Consider the following 22,397-nt stretch of genomic DNA (forward strand, 5'->3'; position numbering starts at 1 on the left):
CTGCCTCCCCAGCTGCTCCCTGAGCGACTCCTGGCCCTCCTGCCTACTTTCTGGGTGAAGCCCCCCACCAGTGCATCCAGATCCAGGAAGCCCCCCTCAGCTGGAGGCCAGCTCTCCTGACCACCACGGGATACATCACTACAGCTTGCGGGACCCGCCCCCCAGCCCCTGCATGCCTCTTTGAAAGAGTCCCTGGAGTGGTGGATGGGCCCCCTGAGGCTGCCCCCACCCAAGGCCCTGGTTTGCAGCAGCCCCAGCTTCTCTCTAGACCCTTCCCCTATTCCCAGGAGCAGGGCTTCCCTGCTGGGCTGTCGGGTGGGACCTCTACACCCACACCGCACAGCAGTTCAGTTTCCTGCACTTCAATGGAATTGGGTGGAGATTGTTCCCAAAGAAGTTTATTACAGCTTTCTGGGGAAATATATGGATGAGCAAAGGTGAGTGGTGGAATAGACATGATATGCTTACCCAGGAGACAGTGAGGTCTCTTCCTGCCTTGGGGCCTGGTTTAGGCGCCTGCCTCGGTCTAGAATCTTGTAACCTGACCCTACAAACACCAGTAAATTTCCATTAGTCTTTAATCTAGCCCAAGCCAGATTTGGCCCACCCAACATGGGCAGAAGAGCCAACTGGGAACACTAAGTGACCTCAGTAAAGGATGCAACAACAGGAGGAACGAATCAGAAGGAAAATCATCACCCAGGCCCTATCCTGAAGCGAGAGGTCCAACAAGAACCATGTCACCTCCTGTTTCCTGGCCACCTTCTAGATTTTTCCCTCCTGAGTACGCCTGCGCAGCCACCATCTTGATGCCCAAATCACATAAAAGCCCTACTTCCCTGTAGCTCAGGGAGCCAGATCTGAGGAACTTCCTCACAGCTTCTTGCTCTGCGCATTGCAATTGAAGTTACTTTCTCTTTCTCAAAGACCAGTGCCAGATAATCGGCAACTATGAGTGCGCCAGACAAGGACCCACCTACCTTCCTGGATTTGGTAAGAGTCTTGGAGATGAGTTGGGGAAGGGGCAGCAGCTGGGGGGTGGGAGGTACTGCTGCTCCCAGCCTCCCTGCCCTCCTGCTTCCCCCCTCTGCCAGGTAGGCAGCTTCCTGGTGGGCAGCCTCGGCTTGGTTTAATGCTCTGCTATCGGTGTTTTGAAATTATTAGTATTTCTGAACAAAGGGCCTGCACCCAGCCCGTGCTCCATGGGGCCATGGCTGAACAGGCAGATGAAGAACGCAGTGGAAGGGGGCATGATACTGGCTCAGGAAAAGGCAGTGTTTGACCTAGGAAAGCAGCCCAGACCTGGAACTCCTACCTGATTGCCTCTGAAGTCTTAGGGGGATTCAATCATCCTTCAGAAGTTCTGCCTTGTGACTGGAGCTCTCAGGTAACCTGTCTGTTAACCTAGGTGTTTTCAGCAGTGATTTTTCAGAGGCCTCTCCCCCATTAATTCTCAGGCTAGGGGGACTCTCACAGAGCCTCCATCTTGGGAGGGTCAGGGCTGGTGCCTGTGGGCAGTGGGGCCCCTATGGAGATCCCTCACTGGGACTCGAGGAATGACTGCTCAGCCTCTGGCCACCAGGCCTTCTGGGAAGCTCAGATGGCCTCCCCGCTGACCTGCAGCTTTTCTTACAAACCCCTCCTACCTGGCTTTCAGCTGCCAGAATAACTAATTGGTCTACAATGTGCATTAAAAGTCAACATACACGTTTTTCAACCGAGCTTAAGCCCTTCCTTAGACCAAAGGAGGAAGACCCAGCCCAGCAATACCAGGTGCTCAATATTACCCTGGCCTGTGCTCCTCTGCAGACTTCAGACCTCTCTTGGAGCACCTGTGTTTCATGGCCACTCCCTATGTGAGTCTCCTGGGGCTGCCATAACAAAGTGTCACAAACTGAGTTGTTTCGAACAACAGAAATGGATGCTTTCACAGTCCTGGAGGCCAGAAGTCTGAAATCAGGATGAGGGCAAGGCCATGCTTTTTTGAGATGAGATCATCCTGGATTATCCAAAAAAAAAAAAGGGGGTCTAAATCCAATGACAAGCATTCTTACAAGAGAGAGGCAATGAGGTGTTTGAGACACACAGAGGAGAAGGCCATGTGAAGACGGAAGCAGAGATGGAGTGATGTGGCCACAAGCCCAGGAATGCCTGGAGCCACCAGAAGTTGGAAGAGGCAAGGAAAGATTCTCCCCTGGAGCCTTCAGAGACAACATGGCTCTGCAAACACCTTGATTTCAGACTTCTGGCCTCCAGAATTGTGAGAGCATAAATTCCTGTTGCTGTAAACCCCTAGTTTGTGATGCCTTGTTGCAACATACCCAGGACATGAAAACAGCGTCACGGGGGTTGACTTAGCCTCATCGCCAGCTCCTGCCTCTCCTCTGCTGCCCTCACCCAAACCTCACACCTGCAACTAGCTCCTTTTTTCTCTTACAGGTTCAGGTCCCTCTTGCCTGGATAAGCCTTCTGTAACTATGTCTGGGGATGTTAACCACAATGCCATTATCACATCAATACAAATTGACCCTAGTTCCTAGTTGGTGTTCAATCTCCCAGTTGCTCATAAATGCCCTTTTATGGTTGGTTTGTTCAAATCAGGATCCAGACAAGGCCCTATATTGCATTTGTTTGTTAAGCCTCGTAAGTGTCTTTTAATCTATATAAGTGGCTCTCAAATGGGAGATATTTCACACCCCTCCCCCCCAGGGGACATTTGGCAATGTCTGGAGGCTTTTTTGATTGTCAGTACTAGCATCTACTGGGAGGCAGCCAGGAATGCTGCTAACCATCCTACACAGAACAGGACAACCCCACCACAAATAATGACTCAAACTGTGATCTTCAAGGTTGTATGTCAATTTGGCTGGGCCATGATTCTCAGTGGTTTGGCCATTACGATGTAGTTTGGCAGTCATATAATGATGTGGTCACCTCCATAACGGAATCTGCTGTGAGTAGCTAATCAGTTGAAAGGAAGTTTCCTTGGGGGTGTGGCCTGCCTCCAATATAGGTGAACTTTTTGGCAAGGCTCACAGGCTTTTGCTCACACTGAATCCTGCAGCTGGCTCCTATTCATCTGGCCTCCAGTTCTTGGAACTTGAGCTAGCAGCTTACCTGCCATCTTGCCTTCAAATCTTGGGATTCGTCAGTTTTTGCAGCCTGTGAGCCAGAACCCTGCTGTCTGACTTGCTGATCTTGGTTTTGCCAGCCCCTGCAGCTACATGAATCAGGAGAAGCCTCCAGCCTGACCCATGGACTTGGAACATTGCAGCCTCTACAACCTTGTGAGCTATTTCCTTAATATTAATCTCTATATATGTTTATACACTTTACTGATTTTGCTTCTCTAGAGAACCCAGCCTAAGATACAGTCTAAAATGTCAACAGTACTGAGGTTAAAGAGGAGACCTGGTGGCACAGTGGTTAAAGGTTTGGTTGCTAACTGAAAGGTTACTGGTTCAAACCCACCAGCTGCTCCATGGGAGAAAGATGTGAAAGTCTGCTTCCACAAAGATTTACAGAGTCAGAAAACCTATAGGGCAGTTTTATTCTGTCCTGTGGATTTGCTATGAGTCAGAATTGACTTGACAGCAGTGAGTTTTTATTTTATTTTTTTTGATGGGGTGGGGAGAGGTTACTGAGGTTGAGAAACTCTAATCTATATGTTGTATCAGAATCAGTTGCCTTGAGTTGACTCTAACTCATGATGACCCCATGTGCATCAGAGAAGAACTGTGTTCCAGAGTTTTCACTGGCTGATTTTTTCAGAAGTAGATCACTTTCTTTCTTCTGAGGTGGCTCTGGGTGACTTGATCCTCCAACCTTTTGGTTAATAGCAAGTGTGTCACTGTTTGTACCACCCAGAGACTCCTGATCTATGTTCCCCCCTTTTTTCCGTAAATATTTAAATATGCACACGTTTGTCCCATATTGGGAAAATTTATGTTTATTCCCCACATATTCCTGGCACTTCTGACCTATTCATGTCTTACCCAACATGGTCAAACTTCTTGAAAGACTTGTCTATATGGATTGAACACGTGTCTAATTTCGCTTTGTGTTGAGGGTTCCCAAGACCATGCCCAGGTTCAGAGATTCACTAGTAGGACTCCCAGGACTCAGCATATATTTGTGCTCACAGCTATGATGTATTACAGCAAAAGGATATCAAGCAAAATCAGCAAATGGAAAAGGCACGGGGGCAAAGTCCAGAGGAAACCAGATACAAACTCCCAGAATTCTCTCCCAGTGGACTCACGTGAAATGCACTTAATTACCCCAGCAATGTATGAAATGTCCACCAGAGAAGCTCCTTAGAGATTTTAACATGGTAAAGATCAAGGCAAACTAAAAGAAATAAAGCAAAGTAAATAAAAAAGAGACGCTGAGGGAGGGAAGAATATTAAATAAAACAAAACTATCAATATTCTTAGAGAGGGAGAGCTTGTATCTACAAAACAAGAACAGGACACTATGAAAGGGAACACTCAGAGAACAACAGCAACAACAATGAAAGCTTTTAGAAATAAAAACCACGACAGCAGAAATGAACACTTTACACAGGATTGAAATATCACATTAAGGAAACCTTTTTGAAAGTAGAACAAAACTGAGTTAAGAAATTAGAAAAAAAAAGAAAGTCATGTAGAAGATCATGGGAAGTCAACCCACACCAAGGCACATCATTGTGGAATCTCCTAACACCTGGGAAATAGAAGATTCTTCAAGCTTCTAGAGAGAAAAAATTGGATCATGTATAAAAGACGAGGAATCAGAATGGCTTTGACTTCTCAGTAGCTACATTAGAGTAAGCCTTCAAAATTCTGTAGGAAAAAGGTTTTCAACTTAAAATTCTATATGCATCCAAATTTTCAATCAAGTACAAAGGTAGAATAATGGCATTTTTATACATGCAGACTCTCAAAAAAAATTCCCTCTATTAGCCGTTTCTCAGGACACTCGTGGAGGATATATATTACTCAAGCACAGGAGTAAAGAGGGAGAAGATTCCCAAGCCATTGACCGTGAGCTCCAGTAAGAACAATGAGTGGTGAATGGTGATCCCAGGATGACAGCTGTGCCTCAGAGGACGAGGGCCGCAGTCGGCACTGGAGCAGTTGTGCATGGAGAAAATGTAAGGGCTGTCCTTGCTAATGCCTTCCTGCCATTGTTCCATCTCCTTAACCTGAGGCCAGAGGGCAATGAGTGGCCCAGATCCCTATCTGTGCCGACTCGGCTTAACCACTGACTGGTGAGCTTTCTCTTTCTTGTACTTCACTGCTGTGCAATGAGCACATGCATTTCAACTCAAAGGCCTGCTATGGTCTTCTCCTAAGAGCCGGAGGTGGACTTCTGTAAGCTGAATTTAGGCACTGGCTTCTAGTGAATGAAATGTGATGGAAGTGACAATATGGGATTAAGCCACAGAAAGCATTGCTGCTTTTTCCCCTTGAATCACTCACTGTGCAGGAAGCTGGCTGTCATGTTGTGAGGACACTCAAGCAGCCCCGTGGACAGAACACTGGGGAGGAACTGAGTGAGAAACTGAGGCTTTCACCCACAGCCATATGAGTGTGCCGTCTTGGAAGTGGATCCTCCAGCCTCGATCAAGTCTTCAGATGACTGGAGAGCCTCACTGAGGTGCCCTGAATGGGAGTGAGGCCAATTATGGCCCAAAGCAATGAGCTTCTTGAAAAAGAAAGTTGAAGTAAATATGGGCCTATAATTAAATATTCTGCAAGAGTCATTTTCGATAAGTGCAGAGAAGCCAGGTATGGAGTGTTTGGCAAAGGAATGACTCTCCCTTACAGAGTCAGACCTGGGTGCTCTTCTTCTCTTTGGTCTAATTATAGCACAGCTATGTAGTTTTTCAAATGCTTGAACAGTTTTGTTAAGGGTTTATATTTAACAGCACCTGGACAATTATGAAATAGACCTTCCATGAATGTGATATGTTTGTTAAACTGAACATGTTTTGAAATTTAAACAATAAAGATGTCCATGGTCAGAACAAGTCCGCCCAAATTCCGAACTAGTGGGGGAAGCTGGCCACCGCAGTTGTCTGGTGGCTTTGGCACTGAAGTGGGTATTGGGGTCCCCTGGGTTGGGGGTAGCCATGTGGGCAATTCTGGAGAGGGACATGTTTGGTCCAGCGTGCCTGGCTCCAGGAGGACCCTCTCTGCCGTCAAGCCTGAGCCCTACTCCCACCTTCAACTCCTCTTCTAAGGCCACTGGGGGAGGGCTGCGGGACCTCCGTGCCCCTTGCCTTTGCTGAGGCCGGGCTACCAGCCCCAGCCCCAGCGCTGGGCAGCGGGGTGACCTCGCATGTCCTGCTCCTGTTGGCAAGGCCCCAGCGATCCCATCCGTCAAAGGTGGCACTTGGGGCACTGGGCGGTGGCGGGGCGGTGCGCGGGCAGGGTCGGAGAGCAGGGGCGGGGCCGGTGGCCACAGCGGGGGCGTGGCGGGCGCGGTGGCGCCGGCGGCGCGGGGCGGGGACTGCAACAGGCCGCCGCGGCGCGGACGGTCGGCGGAAGAGCGAACGCGGACCCTCGGTCTTGCCGCTGCCATGGCCACCGTGGACCTGGAGAAGCTGCGGATGTCGGGGGCCGGCAAGGCCATCGGCGTGCTGACCAGCGGCGGCGACGCGCAAGGTGGGCGCAGGGCTCTGTCGCCGGGGGGCGGGGTAGCCCGTCTACCTGTCTCCGGGCCCTTAAGGGCGCTCCCGCCACCCCTGCGCCGGGGCCCCTGGAGGCGCAGGCCAGCCGGGGCTCTGTCCCCCGTGCGCCGCGTCTCCCCTCCCCGGGGCCCTGACTCCGCCCCACGCGCCGGGTGGCCGCTTACGTGCGGCGGGACACGAGTCTCTGTGCCCCCCAGGCCGGGGATGCACCGCTCTCGCCCCTCGGGCTTCTTTCCTGGGTGACACGTGCCAGGCGCGAGCTCAGAGCCCCATTTCCCAGAGGCCGCGCCGGTCACGTCCCGCTGCGGAGAACCCGGCCCTTCCTGGTTCGGGGCACCCGCCGCCTCCCTTCCTTCCGAAAACATGGCCTCCAGGGCCCCCTCCCACCCTGCCCCCCTCACCTCCTCCCCCACCTGTCTCTGGTACCCATCCGGGGCGGCACAGACTTTCCCCGCGCTGCCCCTCCGCCTCCGCCCCTCCCTGTCTCCTGGGCGGGGCCTTGGGGGAGCAGGGGAGGGGCGAGGTGAGCTTTACCTGGCTTTAGGGTCTCTCTTTAGCAGAGTCTTCTTCTTAGCCCCCTAGTACAGGGGAGGCTCCGACCTGCTCCTGTCTAGCGGCTGGGCCTGGCAGAGCTGGGTGGGAGCAGCCGGGGTCTGACCCCTGCTCCGGTGGCCTGACCCCTGGTCTCCAGTGCGTATGGCCCGGGATAGCCAGGATGGCCACGGGGACACAGCACACCCTGAAATTGAGGTGGGGGAGGAGGCCTTTCTTAACGGACAGGAGGAGGTGGAGTCTGAGAAGAGGTAGCTCGCGCCTGGGGCAGTTGGGCAGACTCTGATTGTTTTCCTGGTAGAGATTTCAGAAAAACAAAGCCAGACCCGCCACTCTCCCAGCCTTCCTGTACTGAGCTCTCTCCCACCCCCGCTCCCGTACTCGGAAGTGCTGGAGGTGGTAGGAGGTAGGTGGTGTTTCTAAGTGGGCTGAGCAAGCAGGTTCTGGAAGGCTGGAAGCGCGCTGCTGTCTGCACCCAGCCTGCAGCAGGGCCACTCTCCCTTACTGGATGAGCCCTGGGTCGCAGGCTCCTGCTGGGCATCCTTGCCGGCCTGCACATCCGCAGTAGCACTGAGCAGTGGCAGGTCCCTGAGCATGGGGGGCTGGGCAGCAGCTGGGCAAGGAGGAAGGCTCCGAGGTGGTCACAGTGAAGCAACATCAGATTAGCCCACGGGGAAGGCCAGCATCACTGCAGGACACAGAAGTTAGAGGCCATCACAGGAGTGTGTTCTCTGCAAGTGTTCCCACCCCTGACCCCAGAGCTCAAGCAAGTCCAGGAGGCTTCCACCCCAGGTTCTTCATTTGCAAGACAAAGACAGCAGCTCTGAGGGTGTGGGAAGGTGTGTGCAAAGGCCCTGTGGGTGGCATTTCCCTGCCCTCCCGTGGCACATGTTGCACAGAGGAACAGGGGCCTAGGAAGGGCCTAGCAGGAGGCTCTGGGACCAGGGGGAGGGGCACCCAGGGTGACAGCCAGGGGGTTGGGGCTGCTGGTGGAGCATCCAGAGATGAGAAGGGTCCCTGGCCCTGGCAAGGGCATTTGGAGTGTGGTGGGCTGGCTGGGGAGAGGGATGCCTGTCCAGTGCCTCCCATGGGGGGGCGGGCAGTAACTCTGGAGTGTGGGGTCAGTGCCTCGACTCTGGTTCCAGCCTTTCCTGCAAGTGTATTCACTTCCCAAGACACCTGGCAGCTTGGCTGTCCTTGTACTCTCTAACCTGTGTCGACACAGTGGTTGTAGACGTGGTGACAGCATGGACACTGGACAACTAATCTTGGGAGAGGAGGACTCCCCTAGTTCAGGGCCCAGGGCTGATGTGATGGGAGGACGATGAAGGTGCCAGTTATCACTGGACACAGGGGAGGAGCTTGTATTTGTGGGAGACTTGGAGCCTCTCTGTTTGGAAAAGTGTGAGGACCATCCTTGATGTGCTCCCGGGGCAAGGAGGCCCTCCCCCAGTGCTACCCCAGGCATCCCAACTGCAGACTCAGTGCTCTGTTTGCCTTCGGGGTCATCACCTCCATGTAAAGGCTGTCCTCAGGGGTCCTGGTGAGAAGAGGCACACAGGTGCCATGCCTGCTCCCCTGTGTCAGGTGTGTTCGCCCACGTCACACATGTGCTCCCCCATGTTATACATGTGCTCACCTGTATCAGGTGTGCTCCCTCATGTCACACATGTGCTCGCCTGTGCCAGGCATGCTCTCCATGTCACACTTGTGCTCCCCATGTCACACGTGTGCTCCCCCACGTTATACATGTGCTCCCCTGTGCCAGGCATGCTCTCCATGTCACCCGTGTGCTCCCCATGTCACACATGTGCTCCCCCATGTCACACGTGTGCTCCCCCATGTCACATGTGTATTCCCATTATGTCACACATGCACTCATGTTGGGAGGTGTTCCTCCATGTCACACATGTACTACCATGTTGGGAGGCGCTCCCCATGTTGATGTGTGCTCCCCACCCTGTGTGGTCACACACATACTCCCCTGTGCCAGCATTAGGGTGACGGCAGTGCACATCCCAACATCCAGGCCTGCCCTCCAAGTGTGAGAACAAACCAGCCTCATGCAGCAGGAGCACTTGGCCTCCAGATCTCAGGTTCCACCCTACTCTGTGACCTGGACCAAAGCTCTCCCTTGGACCTTGGTCTTCTCTGTACAAAGGGGTCGGGAGGGGGCAAGACAGGCCACCTTGAAGTCCCTCTCAGCCAGCCCTGATGTCCTTATTCTGCCAGCTCTAGGCACCTCCTGCTCTTTGTCGGTTGGTGTAAGGGCTATGGGGTGTGGGGAAGGTGGTTGTCATTCAAGGATATGGATTTTATCAGAGTAATTAGTGCAAAAGTATCTAGAAGACTTACAGTAGAAAACACAGCCCACTCCTCTTTCCAACTCTGAGTCTCCCCAGAAGCAGCCACTTCTAAATGTCAGAGCCTTTTCTTTTAGCCACCCTCTCTGTCCCTAAGAACCCAGAACACTCCCCTTTCCTGGCTGGTCAGTGTTGGGTGTTGATTTCCTGTTATTGAAGGTAAGGATTAGGCCCCTGGTTCTTCCACCACCCCTGCCCCATACCATGATGGCCCAGCATTTGATAAATCCATAAATCAGGCTCAGTGTTTACGTGGTTAACTCACAGTAAATAACGTTACTGCTGAGCCAAGTAGCATCTGAGGGTTACTAGTTTCTTGTATGACACTTTGTTTTTCTAATGGTCACTTTAGAAACTAATGCGTCAGCTTCAAACATCACTGTAGTTACATGGTTTCTTTCCTCAAACAAGAAGTCGTTGGTTACACTGTCCCTGGCTGGCTGGGGAAGGGGTGGGAGCCTTGTGTTCTGACTCCAAGAACTCCCTGGGGCTGTGACTGCCTGCCCAGGGTTATTTTGAGGAAGAAAAGCAGATTAGAGGGTAACTTGAAAGATATTTTTAAGAAAGCAGCTTACAGCGAGGTTTACAGGGAAAGCCTCTCCCTCAGTCCGCTGGTCCCTGCAGCAGCTGAGCCCCAGGAGTTGTTGTTAGTCGCTGCCAAGTCACCTCCACCTCCTGGATATGTTCTGTATAACAGATGCCAGGCCCTGTGCCATCTTCATGATCATTGGTATGTTTGAGTCCACTGTAGTAGCCACTGAGTCAGTCCATCTCATCGAGGGTTTCCTTCTCTTTCCCTGGACCCTCCGCCTTACCAAACATGATGTACTTCTCCAGTGATCCGTCCTTCCTGATAACACATTCCAATTATGCGAGATGAAGTCTCAGCCAATATTCGGTGATACAGAGGGTTTTTTTTTTTTTTTTTTTGTATTTTAATGTTCTTTTTAATTTTTGTTGTTGAGGATATGCACAGCAGAACATACACCAATTCAACAATTTCTACATGCACAATTCAGCGACATTGATGGCATTCTCTGTGTTGTATAACCACTCTCCTCCTCTTTGGAATTTTCCTCCCCTGTTAACATAAGCACACTGCTCCCTCAGTTTCCTATCTATTCTTTTGAGTTGCTATAGTCAATTTGATCCTATACAGATAGTTCTTAAAAGAGCACAATACTGAAGGCAGACAACCTTTACGAGTTAAGCTAAACCGTTGTTTGGTGTAAAGAAGGCTTCAGGGAATATTTTTGGTTTAAAGTTTAAACTCAGAGGCTCCAGAAAGCCTGGAGTTCATGAGAATTTGAAATTCTGTTCTATAATTCTCCCCTTTTGATTAGGATTTTTCTATAGAACCTTTGATCAAAACATTCATTAATGGTAGCTGGGCACCATCTATTTCTTCTGATCTCATGGCAAGGAGGCAGTTGTTCATGGAGGCAATTAGCCACACATTTCATTTCCTTCTCCTGTTCCTGGCTCTCTTTTCTTCCTCTGCTGCAGGTGTACAGAAACCAATTGTTGTACCTTGAATGGTTGCTTGCAAGATTTTAGGACTCTAGTCACACTGCAGTGAACTAGGAGGTAGAATACAAGCACCAAACATGATATTAGGCCAATTAACTGGGATGCGCCATCAAACAGTGACCCTAAGCCTCCAAACCAAGGAACCAAATCCCATGAGGTGTTTCACTGTATGTAAGTAGCCTCAGCAGCTACTCTTTTTTTGTTGCTATCATTGTAAACATACCTAATCACACAACTTTTGCCAATTCAACTCTTTATAGGTGTATAACTTATTGACAGCAATTATATTACTGGCTGTGCAACCCTACCTTTACTCAATGCAATTTTTCCATCACCATAAATGAAACTCAGTGCTCCATAAGCAATAACCCTGTTTCCCCCTCCCTCCCACCCCGGTAACCACTAATAAACTTTATATATATTTTAGTTATTACAGTCTTATCAGACATATGGTTTCTGAAGCTATTCTCCTATTTAGTAGCTTGTCTTTTCACATTTTTGGTAGAGTATTTTGATGACAAAAGTTTTTAATTTTTATGAGGTCCCATTTATTTATTTTGTCTTTTGTTATTAATGCTTTTGTTATTATATTGGATAATCCATCGTTAAAGCAATGGCCTGATGGATCCATAGGGTTTTTATTGGCTAATTTCAAAAGTAGATTGCCAGGCCTTTCCTCCTACTCTTAGTCTGGAAGCTCCACTGAAACCTGTCCGCCATGGGTAACTCTGCTGCTGTTTGAAATACTGGTGGCTTAGCTTCCAGCATCACAGCAACATGAAAGCCCCCGCAGTACGACAAACTGACAGGTGGGTGGTGGGAGCCCCAGGAGTCCCCACTCTAAAATTCAGGAATTTTCAAATAACTGGGCGCTTTGTTCCTCTCCTGAGGACTGAATACAAAACGTGGCCTTGGCTGCTTTCTTTTCTCAGGGGTCAAGTCGGTTTTGTTGGGAAGAGTGCCCTGGAATCATTTGGAAATGGGGGGTGTGATTCAAACACTCTCTAACCCCAGGGGTCCTTCACTATCCTAAAGGCTCCCCAACCAGCCCACCAGGCTGGCTAGTGATATGACCATGACCTGAGAGCCAGGGGCTACCAGAGACCTCCAGGTTGGCCAATGAGGCTGTGTCCCCCCCATCCCACCTGCCCTCCAAGGCCCACCCCCAGCTGCTGCTGCCCCACTTCCTTCCAAAGGTCAGACTTGGACATGGAGCCTGCTGTATCGGGCCCCAGGCTCGGCACCCCCAGGTGGGGCAGGGAGGCAGATCTCGGTATCTGAACAGGAGCATCTGTGACCCAGGACCTGTGGGGAGGGCTGGGAGGGAAGGAGGCTTTGCTGCTGGCTGGGCTGATTGCCCTGACTGCTCCCACCCTGGGCAGGGTGGGGGAGGGATGCCCCCCACTCGGGGCCTGGTGGAGTGTTTGCTGCCCCCCCCCAGGTGGGGCAGGGGGAGGGATGTACCCTCTCCAGGCCAGGTAGGGTGTCTGCTACCCCTACTCTAGATGGGTGGGGGGTGTCTGCTGCCCTGTACTCCAGATGGACCAGGAGAGATGGCTGCCTTGGTTTTCCCTTCTGCACAATGGGGAGAGTGGCAAATGCCCCGTGTGGCAAGAGGCTCTACTGTTGGGACTGTTGTCCTGTGTCAGGCATTGTCCTCCCAGACCTGCTCACCCCCACGCCCTACCTTCTGAGCTGGAGACACCCAGGTTGAGACTTGTGTAACCAGGACAAAGGCCTGAGTCCTCTGTTGGGGTCACCACAGGAACCATAAACCTGTGAGGGACCCAGAGAAGTGTTGACTATCTTACTGGATACCCGGTAGATAAGTCGGACATGTGCCCAGAGAGATAGGGAGGGCAGGGATCCGACAGAGGCACAGGCACACTTGTCCTCCAGGAAAGATGCTCTCACTGGGTGGGGACAGCTCACCATCATAGGCTGTGCATGGAGTCCTGGGCTCACGGGTGGCAGGCAGGCATCAGTGGTGCTCTGAGGACTCCACACCTGGTGTCCTAGGATGGAAGGGGGTCTGGGGCAGGTCTGGGCTGCCCTGGTGACCCTGGGCTCCTTTCTTCTTCTCTGAGGACATGAGGGACACCACATCTGCCCTTTCTGAACTAAGTCATTCGTGTCTTTGGTGACATGAGCTTTCAAAGGTGAAGCTTTGAGGAAAATGGCCAGCAGCCAGCTTTCAAGGTTCCTATGTACCTCACCCACCCCCAGGCCCAGCCTGGCCACCCACTGTGCCCATGGTCAGTGTGGCGGGACTTGCCAACCTGCCAGACATGTGGCCACTGACCAGGATACTCAATGTGACATCTTCTAGGCCACAGTCACTGCAGCCCTTCTGGCACAGCCCCCCCCCCCCCACCAATGAGGGCCTGTTTCCCAGAATGCCCTCATCCTGCCCAGGAAGCGAGCACAGACCACCATGCTTGGTGGTGGTCTCATGAGACCACATGGTTGCTTCCTTCAGGATGGGTTTCATGAGCATCTGTGGTATGCCAGGCCCTGTGGACCCTGCAGTATGGTTCTGTCTAACCGTCCAGTTCTGCCAGAAGCACCCCCCAGCCTCGGGGCTCTGCCTTCTCCCTTGTTATGGTTTGAATTGTGTCCCCCCAAAATGTGTTGAATACTGCTTGGAAATAGAGTTTTCTTCTGTTATGTTAATGAGGTCATTCCAGAGCAGGGTGGGTCTTAAACCTAATCACTTCTGAGTTATAAAAAGAGCAGAATAGACAGACACACACACAGGAAGACAGATGTCCCGTGAAGATCTTCTACAAGGTGAAGGAACCCAGGAACACAGGGGGCTACTAACAAGGAAGCAATCAGCATGGCGGAGACCCTGCTTTGGACTTCCAGCCTCCAGAACTGTGAGGAAGTCATTTTCTGTTCTTGTGGTGTTTGGGCTACAGCAGCACTCGGTAACTATGACAGTCCTCTCTGCAGACACGTGTTTGTCTCACTCCCCCTTTTGCTTCTTTCTGGAAGATGATGTGCTATCACTCTTTGTCAGTTGTTCTGATAATGTCACCATAGCCACCACCACCAGCCTGCCACCGCTCTGCATAGGGAGAGGTGATCAGATGCTGTGGCCATGTCCCAACAGTGGCCACAACCCAGTGTTGTCATTGTGGCTATCTTGGCCTCCTGCCCCTCCCCTCTACCTGCTGGGGCACCCTATGCCATGGGAAGTCCCATGACTGGACAGTGCCCACCTGGCTCTGGTGTTTGGTGGCCATGTCACTCGAACAGACACATTTGTCCTCCAGGGTCTCAGTCTCCGTATGAGTGTCCTGGGGCTGCCATAACAAAGTCCGACAAAGCGGGTGGCTTCAAACAATGGAAATTTATTTCTTGAAGTTCTGGAGGCCAGACAAGTCCAAAATCAAGGTGTCAGCAGGGCCATCCACCCTATGAAGGCTATAGGGGAGGATCTTTCCCTAGCAATGTCCAGCTCCTGGTGGTTGCCAGTGACCCTTGGCTTGTGGCTGCATCAATCCAGTCTCTACCTCCATCTCTATGTAGCCATCCCTTCTGTGTGTCTGTGTCTCTTCTAATAGGAGACAAGTCATGTAGGGGACCCCTGGTGGCACAGTGGTTAAGTGCTTGGCTGCTAACCAAAAGGTCAGTGGTTTGAACCCACCCAGTGGCTCTGTGTGAGAAAAGACCTGGCTATTTGCTCCTGTAAAGATTGAAGCCTGGAAAACCTTATGGGGCAGTTCTACTCTGTTGCATGGGGTTGTTATGAGTGAGAATTGACCTGCTGGCACACCACCACAACAACGTGTAGGGTTAGGACCCACCCTAGTCCAGTATGAACTTGTGTTAACCTAATTACATCTGCAAAGACCTTATTTCCAAATAAGGTCACACTCTGAGGTTCCAGCTGGACACACCTTTTGGGGAGGATGCTTTTCAACCTGGTACAGTCTACAAACCCACAGTGAGGGAAGGGGCTAAGGTTCCCCTCAGCTCCAAGCAGTTCCTGGGTGCCGCCCTTCCCCCCTTCATAACTGTTGGTCTTATCAAGGCACCCACTGCTCTCTGCAGAGTGGCTGCTCTGGATATTCTTTCTTCAAGCCCAGGCCTGGGGGCTGGGGCTAGGGTCTGGGGAGATGGGGTAACCTACCCGAGGCTGGTGGCACCAAGGGGCATGTTCAGGCTGAACAGCGGGAAGCATGAGGCCCCTCCAACTGCACCATCTGAGGCTGCCCCAGCCCCCTGACAACTAGACTTTCGGCCCTTGGGGAAGGGCAGGCTGTCCCTGAAGTGAGTGCCAGTAGGGGCCATCCTCTCCTTGTCTCACAGACACAGAACTGCCTGGGGAGAGTGTGGGGCCCAGAGTCCCTGCCCCACTCCCACTGGGTGTGTCCAAGGTGCTGCAGTCAGGAGAGAACCCCTCAGAGGCGTGGCCTAAGGTTGGGAGCCAGGAACAAGGGGTGCATCAGGACGGGGCAGCCTTCTCCCTACCTGTCCTCTCCCTCCATCCGGGGGAGGGGCCCCAGTCCCCCTGCCAACCACCTGGACACCTGGCAGGGAACAAGGGCTTCACTAGGGGGCTCCAGGGTCAGGCTTGGAGAGGTGTCACTGGGCACCAGAAGTGCTGGGGAAGCAAGGGATTGGAACGAGAGCCGGGAAGGGTCTGGAACATTCCTTAGCAGCTGAGTAGGCTTTCCCCTTTCATGTTGCCAGGGAAACAGAAGTCCAGAGCGGGCCCAGGGCTCCCTCACCTGTCTCTGCTCCCCCTCCCCAGATCTACCTTTCCTCCCAGGGCACCTTCCTGCTCACAGAACCATTCTCTTGTCCCAGAGACCCTGTAGTCTGCATCCTCCCCGCGGGAGAGGTGTCAGGTTTCTAGGACCTTTGTCTCACCTTTGCACACACGTGGCCTCCATCCTCAGGCTGGACTGTGTCCTCGTGGGAGGACTGTCCTAGCTTCTTTTTCCCAAATGTCCATGGCATCTGGTGGAGGCAGACTCCATCCGTGAGATCTACCAGCTAGCACAGGCAGGGCAGGGGCTTGAACCTGTGACCCTGGCAGCAGTCTCTGGAGGTGGGTGAGGGTGGGCCAAGTCGCCTAAACCTCAGGGCCTCCAATCACCATGGTCCCCTCACAGGCATGAACGCAGCCGTCAGAGCCGTGACCCGCATGGGCATCTACGTGGGAGCCAAGGTCTTTCTCATCTGTGAGGTAAGGTCCAGTGGCATCTGGGCCCCCCGGCGGTGGTGGGGCGATCCAAGCCTACTGGGTGGCGGGCGGTGAGTGGCAAGCAGTAGGCAGTGGTCAGTAGGCAGCAGGCAGTTGGGTGGCCTGGCCTCCATTGTCCAGTATGTCCACAGCCCGCCCGGGCACATGAGAGGAGTTAGCCCAGCCAAGGCCTCTGCCACCCAGGGGCCCAGAAGGGGATGCAGGTTCAAGTTCAGAGGCTGCCTGGAGAGAGGCGAGGGGGGAGAGGAGGTGAGGAAGAGGAGGAGAGGGAAGAGACAGAAGGAGGAGAGGTGTGGGGAGGAAGGGTGAGAAGGTGGTGGAGGGAGAAGAGATGGGGGAGGATGTGGTTCTGCCCAGCAGCAGTCACTGGCCACTGTGCCCCAAGACCAAGAGCCTGAGAGGTGGGGTCACCATGAGGCTGGTCAGATTGGGATATACAGGAGTGCCCGGACCCCAGCTATAGAGTGCTAGTGAGGAGCCCACCCACGAACCCCTGATTTACTCCCCTGCCTCGCCTGGACCCTCCATGGGATTAAAAAAAAAACCAAAAAACCAAGCCCATTGCCTTGGAGTTGATTCCGACTCATAGAGACCCTATAAGGCAGAGTAGAACTGCCTCATAGGGTTTCCAAGGACTGCCTGTTGGATTTGACCTGCTGACCTTTGGGTTGGCAGCCCAACGCTTAACCACTACACCAAATAGCCTCCTTGCAAAACCTCTGAGTGCTAGTGCTCTGTGGTTCTAGTCTGTCTGTTACTGACAGCAGGGGCCTGGCGGCCACAGCAAGTGCCCTTTTACCCCATCCTCCCCTGCCCCCCGAACCCCCTCCCCTGGCATAGCCCTGGTGTGGAACCGGGGCTGCCCCACCAGCCTGTGCATTTTCACATACTCGGCAACCATCGAGTCAATTCTGACTCATGGTGACCCCATGCGTTAGAGCAGAACTACCCCATACTGTTTTCTTGGTTGTCATCTTTACGGAAACAGATTGCCAGGCCTTTCTTCAGGCAGTGGAATTCCCTGCACTGCTTGTGGGTTTCTGGTTGTACGTTGTTACTTTGTTTCTGCTTTTTACATAAGATGTATCAACCCCCAGCCTCCCCTTGTCTCCCCTGTGCTCAGCCCTGCCTCTCCTGGTTCCCACAGACCTGGGCTTAGATCAGCATCCGGGTTGTGACCCCTCAGAGCCTTAAGCTGTATTTTGTATTTTCTCAGTGTCAGGGGTTCGTGACTGCAGGAGCCAGCAGGGCTGGCCCCCACCCTGAGAATAACCTACAACCATCCAGAGGCCTTTGTGAGATTCTCCAGGACATGGTCTGGTTTAGTGGATAGGAGATGGCCTCCAGGCAGGGAGATGGGGTCCAAGTCTTGGTTCCCCGAGGTTGTACATGTGAGATATCGGGTGGCCCTCTTCCCTGAGCCTCAGTGGCTTCTGTTAAATGGGGATCGCAAGTCCTTCCTCATGAGGATGATGAGGGACAAAAGCTAACAGAACATGAAAGCACATTCCATAGTCCTTGGCACCAAGAAGGGCTCATTAAACAGCTGCTTTTACCAGCTGAGGAGACGGAACTGGGCCTTTGAGCTAAGAGTTCAACACAAGAGGGAGCCCTGGGAGCTGTTGCTGAGAAGTGCACTGGGTCGCCCACCTTGGTCAGACATGAGCACCCTGTCAGACATGAGAGGTGTGCAAAGACGTTCTAGAAGGTTCCAGGGCTAGGAAAGGAGGCTGTGAGACTGTCAGTGAGACTGATTTGGAGAAGCAGCTGGCTGCTGGCCAGAGCTGCCCTGCCCTGGCCTGCCCTGCCCTGCTCTGCTGGGGTCTCCAGAGACTACTGGAGCCTCATGATCAGAGGGTCAGAGGCCAGGCTGGACATGCTGGGCACTGGGTCTGGTCCCAAGTGTTTGCAGATGGATGTCGCGGTTTTCGTGTCTGCTGCTGCAGGTAGCGTGTAGTTTCAGGACACTTCTGTGCCTTTTCTGTGCGTGGGTGAGGGCCGGTATGGGTCCTGGCAGCCGTGTCCTGGACCAGTGAGGGGGAGGCTTGGTTCATTCTGAGCCAGAGAAGGTGGCTCTCGGGTCCCTCAGACTGGGGTGCTGCAGACCTCTGGTGACCTCCAGGAAACTTGCTTTGGGCTTCTGGTGCGGTGGCAGCTTGCTAACCTCCCACCGACCCCTGAAACGAACCACATGTCTTTCCTGGGGCGCTGGTGTTCATCAGCCTGGTTCCTAATAGCTCCATGGAGGGCCACCCATGCCCACCAGCAAGGAACAGGTAGAGCACAGAAGAGGTATAGCTGCACCCAGCAACGTGGCTGCACCTTGCAGGCATGATATGAGCAGAAGAAGCCAGGTACAAAGAACACGGACACTATGGCTTTACCTCTGTCAAGTTGGGAACCAGCAGATGGGATCTGTACTGCAGGAGCCGGGAGAGCCCTCCTTGTTGTGGGGTGAGGGGCCTGGAAGGCACCAGGGTCCTCTGGGCACTGGTCTTTTTTGGGTTCCCACCTGGGTGCAGGTATGCTTAGCTTGTGGAAACTCATCCAGTGGGACCCCTCTGACCTGAGAAGCTTGGCACAGGTGCGCTATACTGACTAATGAGACTTCGAGCCTGGCAGAGGGAGATGGGGCCCTGGGTCAGGTGGTCAGGAGCCTTGTGCTGCTTCCTGGAGGGAGAGTTTTGGCTGTAGGCTGAAGCGCCCAGACAGGCAGAACTTGTCCAGCTGTCCTGGGCTGTCTGCCCATGTTGCTGTCCTTCTCTGGTTTCAGGGCTATGAGGGCCTCGTTGAAGGAGGTGAGAACATCAAGCAGGCCAACTGGCTCAGTGTCTCCAACATCATCCAGCTGGTGAGCCCACCCTTCCAGCCTGTGTGTCCACCATGTCTTGGCTGCAGCTCCGTGGCTGGTCATGCTGTCCACTGTCATGGGGGTGTGGGTTGGGATGGGCCCTAGGGACTCTGGCTACAGTCTCACACTCAGTTTCCAGCTGAGGGGGTACATGTGAGAGTGTGCGTGAGTGTGAGTGTATCAGTTTGTACATGAGTATGTGAGTGTGAGTGTGAGTATATATCTCTGTGAGTGTGACTGTGAAAGGGTGATTGTGTGTGAGAGTGTGTCTCTCTGTCAGTGTGTGTTTGTGGCACTTCACAGCTTCCCGACCCCTTTCACTGTCACCTACTCTGACCTTCACCAGCCTGAGGGGCAGACACCCTCCTTCTCATCTCACGTGTGAGGAGGAAGGCCGGAGAGGTGGAGAGACCTGTGAAAGTCTCCGGGGCAGCCCTGGGCCTCTCCTCTCTGTTCTGTGGGGTCTGCCCAGCCCCCTTGCTGCTCCGTGTTGGAGGTGCTGCGGGGCCTCCCCAGCCTTGGCCGCCCGGACCCACGACCTGTCTCCCTTGCAGGGCGGCACCGTCATCGGCAGTGCACGCTGTGCAGCCTTCACCACGCGGGAGGGACGCCTGGCTGCAGCCTACAACCTGGTCCAGCGTGGCATCACCAACCTGTGCGTCATCGGTGGGGATGGCAGCCTCACAGGTGCCAACATCTTCCGCAGCGAGTGGGGCAGCCTGCTGGCCGAGCTGGTGAAGGAAGGTGGGTCTACAGTGCGGCCAGCATGGCTGTGGCCTGGTGGACACATTGCTGGCCCAGTTGGTTGACAGCCCTCCGCCAGGGCATCCTTGGTCCAGGTCCCTGACTGGCAAATGCACTGCTGGCCTGGTTGGGCGGCAGCTCCCAGCCCAGATGTCCTTGGTCCTAGACCGCCAGCTGGGAGAGTCTTCAGGGAAGGAGCGTGGGGTCCACTCCTGACTCTTGTCTGCCACTCTGGCCACAGGAAACACTCAGGCCACCCCCTGGGTGGGCTGCAGCTCTTGGTTAATGTGACTGATGCTAAAATACTTAGTTATTTTTTAGGAAAATATTTGCTAAATGATACTGTTTTGAGCTGCTCTGTAAATGCATTTTGGTCTTTAAAAAGTGGCAACGCTACTCCAATTACAAACTTTAAAGTAAAAAACAAACCAAACACCCCAGGAAGATGGACAGTTGGCAGACCATCTCCATAGGCTTGGAGGTGGTGTTTGAAAACACCAAGACTGAACCTTGGAAAGGGAGATTCAGACATGCCTCTTTTGGTCCTTGAAAGCAGGGAACGTCCATGGAATATGAAAAAGAAGAAAGTACACACCTTAATACATTTTTCAAGTGGAAATCACATAGGTCAGGTCCTCTCATCCCATAATGCAGTGACATTGGTATAGATAAATCCATCAAAGACCTTACCAACCACCTGACTCCGAGAAGCTTGGAGGACCCTTGGAAGTCTCACTGCATGAGTGTCCTAGGGCTCCTGTAACAAAGTACTGCAAAATGGGTGGCCAAAAACAACACGGTCCTGGAGGCTGTGACTCCAGATTCAGAGTATGGGCAGGGTCTCACTCCTCCTGAAGTCTCTAGGGGAAGATCCTCCCTTGTCTTTCCGAATTCTGGTAGCCACAGGTGTTCCTTGGCCTGTGGCTGCATCATATGGCCATCCTTTCTCTGTGTATGTCTCTTCGCCTCTCTTCATAAGGACACCACTCAGATAGGATCAGGACCCGCCCTGCTTCATGACTTCATGTTAACTGATAACAATCTCAAAGACCTTATATCCAAACAAGGTCACATTCGAAGGTACAGGTAGGGGTGAGGACTTCAATGGATCTTTTTTGGAGATGCCATTCAACCCATAGCACCCCATTATGCTAATGTTGACAAGTTCTGTTGATAATGTTCCTGAGAGCATTCTGGACAGGGTCCAGAGCACATTTTGCAGAAGTAGAAGTCGCTAGTCAGAAAGTGACCTCTTTGATGTACTTGGACCCACTTGTACATGGGTTACATGGAGAAAAGGGGTACAGCCCACTCTCAGAGGTTCCCCTGGGGTTGTCCCTTCAGGGTGATGAGTTCCACCTGCCTCTTGAGGGAACCTGGCCCTTCCTGGGGGGAGGAAGCTGAGACTGGGGTTCCTGAGAACCTGCTGAGCCGCCCGCTGGGTGGGCTGTGGCTGAGGTCCCTGTGCTGGCCGTGCAGGGTCCCTGCCCTGCATGGTGGCTGCAGGAGCTGGATCAGGCTGGACCTCAGGTGGCCCTCCTGTGTGTCCCCTTGCCCAGGTAAGATCTCCGAGAGCACAGCACAGACCTACTCACACCTGAACATCGCTGGCCTGGTGGGCTCCATTGACAACGACTTCTGTGGCACGGACATGACCATCGGCACCGACTCGGCCCTGCACCGCATCATGGAGGTCATCGACGCCATCACCACCACTGCCCAGAGGTCAGCGCGGCCACAGCACCTGCCGTGCCTGAGCAACGGGGGCCTGGCGCTGCAGGGCCTGGTGCAGTGATGGCTAAGGGGTGCCGTGTCATTGGTGCCCAGCCAGTGCTCTCGTCCATCAGCGGGGAGAGATGCCAGCAGGGGGACGGAGGGCCTCGGGGTCTGTCCACACCCGCTGGCCATGTTCCCTTGGGGCCTTTGCAGAATGGCCCAACTCTGTTGCCTACCCACCTCCCCCTAGTGGTGACATGTGACTGCAGGGGGTCCTCAGGCTATCGGCCAGGGCTACCAGACCAGGGTGGGTGAATGGCTTTCTGCTACATGAACAGAATTAAATCAGAACTGGCCTGAGGGCTGGTCAGGGCCAAGGTGTCCTTTAGCCTAGAGACATCCCCCAGGATATAAGGGGACATGTGTCTGTCCCTTGCCTGGGACCCGCATCCAGCATGTCACTCAGCCCCAGCCCCTCCCCCCCAGTGAGTTGTGGCCAGGTGGGCAGGCGTGGCACAGGAAGGCACTGACACCTTCCGCTCTGATCTGTCTTGACAGCCACCAGAGGACCTTTGTGCTGGAGGTGATGGGGCGTCACTGTGGGTAAGGGGTCATCCTGGTCATTGAGGACACACGGGTGAGGGGGGATATACTGGTCAGCTGAAGTGGGGGACACTCCGGGGCAGGTTTCTGAGGAGCGGGAGCAGGGGCAGTTTTACTGTGGGATTGCTGTCCTGTCCACTG

General features: G+C 53.3%; 1 protein-coding gene and 1 long non-coding RNA gene across 2 annotated transcripts in view; both read left to right on the forward strand.

Annotated features, from left to right (window-relative positions):
- Nucleotides 1-450: 450 nt before the first annotated feature.
- LOC135230400 (uncharacterized) lies at nucleotides 451-6,089 on the forward strand. The gene is made up of 3 exons (XR_010321078.1): nucleotides 451-993; nucleotides 3,212-3,287; nucleotides 4,161-6,089. It is a non-coding gene; the product is annotated as an uncharacterized LOC135230400 (long non-coding RNA).
- Nucleotides 6,090-6,508: 419 nt separating this feature from the next.
- The window catches only part of PFKL (phosphofructokinase, liver type), a 31,512-nt gene continuing 15,623 nt past the window's right edge, over nucleotides 6,509-22,397 (forward strand). The window contains exons 1-6 of the mRNA XM_064279533.1: nucleotides 6,509-6,653; nucleotides 16,251-16,324; nucleotides 19,116-19,193; nucleotides 19,748-19,937; nucleotides 21,497-21,662; nucleotides 22,212-22,256. Coding sequence (XP_064135603.1) covers nucleotides 6,569-6,653; nucleotides 16,251-16,324; nucleotides 19,116-19,193; nucleotides 19,748-19,937; nucleotides 21,497-21,662; nucleotides 22,212-22,256 — 638 coding nt within the window. The 5' untranslated portion in view covers nucleotides 6,509-6,568. The remainder of the gene's footprint in view (nucleotides 6,654-16,250; nucleotides 16,325-19,115; nucleotides 19,194-19,747; nucleotides 19,938-21,496; nucleotides 21,663-22,211; nucleotides 22,257-22,397) is intronic.

The sequence above is a fragment of the Loxodonta africana genome, chromosome 2, assembly GCF_030014295.1.
Source record: "Loxodonta africana isolate mLoxAfr1 chromosome 2, mLoxAfr1.hap2, whole genome shotgun sequence".
NCBI classification, from domain to species: domain Eukaryota; kingdom Metazoa; phylum Chordata; class Mammalia; order Proboscidea; family Elephantidae; genus Loxodonta; species Loxodonta africana.